Source organism: Chenopodium album, chromosome 12, assembly GCF_948465745.1.
Source record: "Chenopodium album chromosome 12, dcCheAlbu1.1, whole genome shotgun sequence".
Lineage (NCBI taxonomy): Eukaryota > Viridiplantae > Streptophyta > Magnoliopsida > Caryophyllales > Amaranthaceae > Chenopodium > Chenopodium album.
The window spans coordinates 49,137,599-49,146,748 of NC_137845.1; the positions used below are offsets into that span (position 1 = coordinate 49,137,599).

Below are 9,150 nucleotides of genomic sequence, written 5' to 3' on the forward strand. Positions count from 1 at the left end.
AAACACGCGTAAATCAGTGTAATTAGTGTTTATACTTTTATGATTTCTTAAATTTTTACGATTTTCAAGTGTAAATTTAATGCTTATATGTAGCCCTAAGGGCTATGTATAACATTTTCCTTGTTTTTATTCTTAATTTTTGAATTTATTTATTTATTTATTTTTAATTTTTAACCAATCAGGTTGTGACATGTGTACAAATAATCCTAAGTCAGCAAGGTTTATCTCTTCAGCGATTTCAAGTCACTTAAGGGTGATAAAAATTGATAGGGTACAAAGTTGAGAGTGATAGGAAATAAAATGAAGTTGAGATTAATATTGGCGAATGAGGCAAAGTTGGGATTAATGGTGACAATTTTTTCTAAATAAATACTTGTATGTATTTTTTCTGCTTATTTTTTTTATATGTTGCAATATTTTTCATTTTATATTATTCCTAAAAAACATTGACATGCAAGATCGTGTTTGTTAGTTTTGTTTCATATTATGCTTTTCTAATATTAAAATTTAATGCTCCACAATTATTTATTGGCCATTTAAAAAATGTATTGGACAAATATGAAAATAAAAGTGATGTATTTAAGAACAAATGGCGGAAGAAGTGTATTTCATACAAGAATACTTGAGGTATGCATTCACTCATCTCTAGAATAGTTTCCACTCAACTACATCTATTTATGATACTCAAATCTTTTAGTTCATAATTTATTTAATAATTTAACAAATAAAAATAGAACTAAAAAAATTACAAAATACTTTTAATATGAATAAATAAATAAATATGAAGTAGATTGTTTTGAAAAAAATGAATTATCAATAATATGATATCCAAAGATATATGAATGGTAAAGTAAGAAGTATATTACTTTAGAAAAAGATGTACATAAAATTTGAAGTACTTATTCCAAGCCTACAAATCTTAGTTTTATCTATTTTTTGTTCTTAGGATTAGGAACATGTTCAAATGTTCAAGTCACCTGATTATTACAAATTTGAAATTATTTAATTATAAATAAAACTATCCTTATCAACCATTATAAAAATTTATTTTTCCATAACTATTAAGCCAGGGGCTGTTTGGTTTGCATGGGGTAAACGAAATGGAATAAACAAAGATAATCAAAGAGAATGGAATGAAGCCTTTTCTATGTAGTATGATGTTTGTTTTAAAAAGCAAAGGGAATCACCACCACCACACACACAACCCCTCTTTCCCACTTCTCAAGCCACACCACCGCCTAGCCACGACTTCACCAACTCTTGCCACCCGTCGTCGAACCTCTCTCGCCTTCGCCACCCCTCCCCTCCTTAGAAAACCTTCCCCTGCCTATGCAAAACCCTAGAAAATCGTTCGACGATTTTAAGAGGAGGAGGATGGTTTTCTAGGATTTTTTTATGGGTGGAAGGTTTTCCAAGAGGGGGAGATATTTTCAGGTGGAGGGGAGGGGAGGTGTGAAGGGTTTCGTTGAGGAAAAAGGGAGGTGCGATGAGTTCAGGCGAGGAGTGGGGGAGGTACAGCGAGTTCCGGCAAGGTTGTAGTGCGGTGGGGGTAACTAGGTAAGGTAGTGGCTGGTGTGTGTAGTGGTGGCTTAGGAAAGTGAATGGAAAAGGCTAGGAGGTAGGGAATCAATGTAAAATGATCTTTGGTGAACTCAAAAATAAAAATGGGTAAAGGGAAGGAAAAAAGTGAAAAATAAATAGCAACAAAGGGAAAGAGGCATGTTCATTCCTTTTCCCTTTGATTTAAAAACCCCAACCAAACGGCCCTTTAGTCTAGTAAAATACCTTAGCTTGAAAAAAATGACATTGCGTATTCTCAAATAAATTTTCAAACACCTGTCTACTATTCTTTATCACCACAAATGACTATGTTCAGTTCCCATGATTTGATTAAATTTTTCTTATCAGATCTGATTTCTAAATTTGATTTGTACGACTGATTTGTACAATAATTAGTTGAATAAGAAAATTATCAAATGAGTAGGTCATCAGATTCGTATTAATATGTGCTTTACAAATATGAAATTTTTATAATTTTTTAAATTACGAAAAATAAAGATATTTAACTATAAATTGTCATTAGATAATTATTGTTGATTGTTGAGATAGGTTTACTATCCTTCTTAATCCTTATTCACCAAACCAACGACAACAACGTTAACCTTCCCTTATTTCACAATCTTACTTGTGCAATTGTGCATTCTGTTTCTCAATTAAAATCATCAACCTCATGAAAATAAGAAAAGATAAACATGATGAGATTAATATTAATTTCAGTTTAGAAAAAATAATTTTAGTTCAGCAAAAATAAGTTTAGTTTAGTAAAATTTAGTAATTTTAAAGAAGAAATATAATAGAAAATGAACAAAACTAATTTCAGTTTAGTAAAATTAATTTCAGTTCAGCAAAAATAATTTCAATTCAGTAAAAATAATTTCAATTCAGCAAATATAAGATGAAGTGAATGAGACCTACATATAAATTAAACAAGTCCTAATATATGTAAGAAGCTTAATATGTTTAGGAATCATAGCTTAAAATATCACCAAACCTCAAATTCTCACCTAACTCAAGTAAATCCTTTTTCATCTAAATAATTAGATTTCCTCCAAAAATATGCTATGCAAACCCCTAAACATAGAGAGTGAATAATTAAAGAAAATAAGTCAAAAATTAAAGTGAGAGGATACTTTTGGGTACAATCAAAATAATAGCCGCCTTAAAATACACAGAAATTAATTTCGTGGGGAAGAATTCAAATACGGGTCAAACACTAAACGGGCCAACCACACCCACCAAACAGTTTCTTGAGGAACAATTCAAAAACGGGTCAAATAATCGGGTCACACCGATATTCTCGAGGCATCTGAAAAGCTCCCTTATATAAATCCCATCTTTCTCCTTTCTTCTACCTTCGTCTCCATTTTCTCTCTGTTTCAAACCTTTCTCTCTCTAAAACAAACAAACTCGTTTTCTCTCTCTAGAATTCTCTCGCAACCATGACTGCTTACAGAGGCAAATACGCTGGTATCTTTCTCTCTTTTGTAGATCTATCAGCATATCATTGCTTCGTTTTTATTTTTTATGAATTTGTTTTGATTTGATGAATTTTTTCAGTTTGATTTGAATTTAGATCTGGTCTGTGATTTCTTTATGTATGTTTTTGGATTGATTTCTATGTTGTTCTTCAATTTTTGATGTTTTCGGTTTAGATCGACGCTAGAATCCTGGTTCTGTTGTATGTACTTTGTTGTTGTAATTTGCTGCTGTTTTTAATGGAACTTCTTTGAAAGTACCGTTTTTTTTGCGATTTTTTTAAGCTTAATTTGCCTCATATTGCTTAGATCTATGCATCTGAATATCTACAAATTTGACGTTAGTTTTTGGTTGATCTTATGCTTTAGATTCATTTTCAATGATTACAATAAGCCAATGAAGTGTTTCTTAAAATTTTGTATGCAAAGCTTCTTGCAGTTTGTTGATTTTTGTTTTGTTTACATTAGAGATTTGCATTTCAGATGCTAAAAACAGAATACTGGTTTTGTATTCTGGAATCTTGAATTATGTGAGGTTTGAAGTTGTTCCAAAGTTTGTTCTGTGTTGATTTGGGATGATTTGAGGCCTCATTATTGCCACTTACATGTCCAGTGTTGTTTGAATTTTCTTAATTCTGTGGTGTTTTTGATGGAATGAATGACTGTCTTATTCGTTTTCGAGCATTGAGTATTGATGTTGAATTTATTTCGTGTCGTCGTCTTGAGATAGAAGCGTTCTAGGTTTGTAACACCATTAGGAAGAAATTTGAGATATGATTAGTTGAATATGTTTCAGAGGGTCAAGCAATTTGATGTGATAATGTTATAGGGTGTTTTAAGAGTTCATTATTCTATTGTGTTTGATTATTTAATTTTTTTACGTACTTAAATGTTTTACAATGTTTCCTGCCCTCGGTTAGTCTTTATTTCCATTATTCTATTGTATTTGAGAAGTATTATATGTTTCTCTTTGAAAGGCTATAAAAGAAAATGTTCAAAAGCTGAAAACTTTTTGATTCTTTTTCAGATGAGCTCATCACCAACGCTGCCTACATTGCCACCCCCGGAAAGGGCATTCTTGCCGCTGATGAGTCAACCGGTACCATTGGAAAGCGTTTTGCCAGTATCAATGTTGAGAATGTTGAGAGCAACAGGAGAGCTCTCCGTGAGCTTCTCTTTACCACCCCTACTGCCCTTACATACCTTAGTGGAGTCATCCTTTTCGAGGAAACTCTCTACCAGAAGACTGCTGATGGTAAATTTTTTGATACATTCACAATGTATAATACTTGTTCCGGAGTATAGTTAACTAGTTATTTGATGCATTTTTTTCGTTCACTTGATTCTATTGCTAACATGGTATAATTGTGTTCCAGGCAAGCCCTTCGTTGATGTCATGAAGGAAGGTGGTGTTCTTCCCGGAATCAAGGTTGACAAGGGTACCGTTGAGCTTGCTGGAACTAATGGCGAGACAACCACTCAGGGTCTTGATGGTCTTGGCCAACGATGTGCTCAGTACTATGCTGCTGGTGCTCGTTTCGCTAAATGGCGTGCTGTCCTCAAGATCGGCCCAACTGAGCCATCTCCCCTTGCTATCTTGGAGAACGCTAACGGTCTTGCCAGATATGCCATCATCTGCCAGGAGAATGGATTGGTCCCCATTGTTGAGCCTGAGATCTTGGTTGATGGAACCCACGACATCGACAGATGTGCTGAGGTTTCTGAGCGGGTGCTTGCAGCTTGCTACAAGGCCCTTAATGACCACCATGTTCTCCTTGAGGGTACCCTCTTGAAGCCAAACATGGTTACCCCTGGATCAGAGAGTAAGAAGGTTGCCCCTGAGGTGATTGCTGAATACACCGTCCGTACCCTGCAGAGGACTGTTCCCCCAGCTGTTCCCGGAGTCATGTTCTTGTCTGGTGGACAGAGTGAGGAGGAAGCAACCCTCAACCTCAACGCCATGAACAAGCTTCAAACCAAGAAGCCATGGACTCTATCTTTCTCATACGGACGTGCACTTCAACAGAGTACCTTGAAGGCATGGTCAGGCAAGGAAGAGAATGTGCCAAAGGCCCAGGAGGTCTTCCTCGCTAGGGCCAAGGCCAACTCCGAAGCTACTCTTGGTAAATACCAGGGTGGTGCCGGAGGAGCTGATGCCTCTGAGAGCCTTCACGTCAAGGACTACAAGTACTAAGCAAAGTTTTGTTCGTTGTCCTGCCATCGTTTCTGCAGTAAATTTCGAGTTTTTTTTTTACTCCCTGTGAAGGGCGCCCTAATCTTAGAAGCGGTGTGTTGCTGTCTTTAGTGACTTATTTTTCGATTTCACTTGGTTTTTAGTTTTGATGGCTAAAAAAATAAAAAATTTATGCAGTAGATTTATCCTTGTGAAAAGAGGATCTTATTGTTTTTGAGATTGGTTAAAAGTGTACTCACTATACAAATCAAAGTGACTTGCTTCTTTTTCGATTTTGTGCTTTCTTTCATTTGTTGTTTCATTATAAATTTGGTTGGCTTTCTAACTTCTCCAAGTTTAGTCGCTTTGAGGATGTTTGTTTATGCAGCTGGTTGGTGAACCCAGGAAGGATGAATTGATGCTGCTGCAATTTCACTTGTTCTATGCAGTTATCTGGTACTATTATTAAGTGGTATTATGTACTTGTATAGTTGTATTTGAAAACAGTTGGTCTAGTTTGATAGAAACTGCAAGTCCTGCCTAGTTTGTTAGAAACTGCAAATCTTGCTATTAAAGTATAAGCCGTTGTTTGTTTAGATTTGTATACCGTCTACAGATTTATTTGGTGTACCAGAGGAGAAAATCTCATAGATGAACAATTCTCAGCAAGTCATTTACACCCGGAATTAGCATTTAATCCCTAGTTTGTCTAGTAAAGCTGATTTTGCATTTTACGAGTGTATGTATTCTGAAATAACTTCCATTGCTGTATGATAAGAGTATAAACATAGATATTACGAATGGATCATTTTCTTATCTCTTCATATTAACCATCTGCCGCAAGGGTGTCATTGATAATGGGCGTGGACGTGAGGGTTGATATTAGGTAAAGTGGTGCCTGTCGTGAGTACTGAGAGAGCATGGACTCAGTTACACCCACCTCACTCCCATTACCATCGTAAGGTACTCTAGGTAGCATGAATGTATGGCTTCGAATTTTCTTTTAGGCCTTGTTTTGTTCGCCTTATTTTCACTTATTTCAGGGTTAATAAGTTCAGATAAGATAAGTTTAGGTAAGTTCAAATAAGTTGTGATAAGGGTTACCCAATATAAGATCAGATAAGTTCAAATAAGTAAAAATCAGGTGAATAGAATGCACCCTTAATCGCCATCTGTTTAGTTTCATCTAAATCAAATAAATTGACCACCTATTGGCAATAACTTCTAATTTATTTTCTAAATGTCTGATAGATAATCCAACCCAACTACTTGCTAAAGTAAATTATTTTTTAGATTTTGGTAAATTATTTTTTTAGTTCTGATAATCACAATAGACAAACAATATAATTAAGATTAAACTCTAAGTTTTAGTGTGAATGTCAAAAACTGTAACCAACAACACTAAATGATTGTAGTTCTTAACTAACCTCATCCCAACCAAAATCAAATTAGTCTAGTATCTCTATTCTCTAGTGGGCTGCGTATTATTTAGTGACAACATTGGTGGTGGTACGGTTGTACGGAATAACCAGCCCCACAACATTGAGATCCCTAATTACAAGTGAAAAACTTGAATTTCAAAGATAAGGTCAATAAATGGTGGGCATACAAATCTCTGGGTGGCTGGGCCATGGCCCAACATGTGGAGGCCTTTGTCATATGTATGGTATCTAATGGAGCCCTTGAAGATGAGATGCCCACCTTGCTCGATTATCATACAAAATCTTCTTAACCAATTGCTAATTATCAATAGGGATTCTACATGTAGATCATTATTTGTCGTTTTATAGTATGTACCTGAAATTCATTTATCTTATTAATCATAACTTATCTTATATATATGAATTTATTAGCCTTTATCTTATGAAAAGAATATCAAGAGAGAAAGCTTTTTTTGTGCGTGCCTTAAGCCCTTAACATTAACATACATGGATTCCGATAGTACATAGGATAAAAAATCTGGTTTTTTGACAAAAGGATAACAAATCTTAACTAACAAAAATTGCTAAATGATACACACAAGATATAATTTACATGTTAAGGAAACTATAAGATATATATCCCCTTAAAACTTGGAATTCATATCATCTTACTTTTTTGAACTTATCAACCCTCAACTTATTAGACCGCGTCGAAATCTAAATTAGTTTTCAGTAATATATATCTTACCGTTATCATCATATTTTATTGACACTTATTAAATTTGAAATTAGTGATAAATGGAGTGAGAACAACAAAAGGCTATGGTAGTTTTTCTTCATATCTTATTATATATTTGTTAGGAGTGAGTTCAAGAGTAAAACTATTATTTATACATAAATGATTGTAGAGATTTTAGATGCTTTTATCACAAAATTATCAACTGTTTCTCGAGCTACAAAAAATATTTCAAAAGTTATTAAAATCATCTTATTTAACTAATTGGTTAAACCAATTAACACAACTAGCCGTGTCAACTAGGGCCTTAATCATGCTTTCTTTACCTAGTTTAAGTTGTAATCATGCTTTTCATTTATAGAATTATTTGTAAATAAAAAATTAAAAAAAAAAAATACTAGGGCCTTAATTCAAGGAACCTTAGTCAATTTTCCAAATAATTATATATGTTTACGCTCCATTAATCTTGTAGATCTATCTAAACTTATTTCAAGAATATATTTACGCCCCATTAATCTTGTAAATTTATCTAAACTTATTTTTTCTGATACGAATTTTGTAGAAGTAAGATTATTGTAAATAAATAATATTATATTGAGTATAATCCAGTCAACAAAAAGCGCACAAAACTATTACATACGTACATAAATGGAAAAAGGTCATCATCATTTGGAAACAACAAAAAAAGGTTGCAGAAGATTAAATATAAAAAAGGGGAAACAAAAAATGAACATACAACACAGACATAAATAACACTATATCTCTTTGTCATAATATAAGCAGTGAAGTAATGAATTGAAGGAGACTGATCAACAAGTGAAGAAGGAGTAAAGCAGCAATTTGATCTATGCAACAACCAAAAAAAAGAAAAAAAAGCATAAAGTTAATAAGCTTAAGAGTAAGACAAGTTGACACAGAGTTTCCAATTTAAGGCTACTTTGAAGAGTCCAAGTTATGGGTATCAACACAACACTCTACTCTCTTCTTTCTGTTTTCTTTCCTCAGTTACTTGTCATTTCATAACTTGCGTCACCTCACCTCTCATCTATTAACTAATTTACATTTTTATATTTTTGCTTGTTTTATTTTTGTATGTTCATATGCATCTTGTCATCTACCAAGCTTGAGTTTATTGTAAGGTCAATCTATATGCATAGAGGTATGGCACGGGTTTGTTTTTTGGTTGACTAATACAGAGTAATTTTTTTTTTGGTCGATCTACTGTCTAAAACCTATGTTGTATTCAATGTTAACAGTTAAATATAATTTAGATCATAATTATAGTATGACTATAGGCTAAATTTACGTAACACTTAACCAATATTTTACTTTTAGGATGTTATATACTCCGTCCCTAAAATTTCGACCCTTTTGGCCTAATTTTAGTTCCAAAATGATCGACCCATTTACATTAAAATACCCACCAATTTACAACAATATTTGTGCAAAATTAGCTTCTCTATATAAATTTTTGTTTTTTCATGTATTTTTAATACTTTATCTTTGTACTTTTTTACAAACTCTATGTAAATTTATCTTTTCAATATGTTTTTATTTCTTTTTATTTAAGTTTCTTAATAACCGCAAAATCAACCCAAAAGGGTCGAAGTTTTGGAGACGGAGGGAGTAATATATATGGTTATGCTATATATGTTAATTTGTCATTGGAAATTAATTAGGACGTTTATTGTTTACTTCTAACCTACAATGATAATGTGTGGCGAATCTAACGGTGGCTAAATTGTGTGTAGCTAATCCTTCAAACTTATATTTGATGAAAGAGTT

The 9,150-nt window shown here is 33.4% G+C and overlaps 1 protein-coding gene across 1 annotated transcript; it reads left to right on the forward strand.

Annotated features, from left to right (window-relative positions):
- Positions 1 to 2,910: 2,910 nt before the first annotated feature.
- On the forward strand, positions 2,911 to 5,499 carry LOC145570570 (fructose-bisphosphate aldolase, cytoplasmic isozyme-like). The gene is made up of 3 exons (XM_081629695.1): positions 2,911 to 3,027; positions 4,063 to 4,290; positions 4,412 to 5,499. Exons 1-3 carry the CDS (start codon positions 3,000 to 3,002, stop codon positions 5,227 to 5,229), a joined length of 1,074 nt encoding a protein of 357 aa, XP_081485821.1. The 5' UTR covers positions 2,911 to 2,999; the 3' UTR covers positions 5,230 to 5,499.
- The last annotated feature ends 3,651 nt before the right edge of the window (positions 5,500 to 9,150 follow it).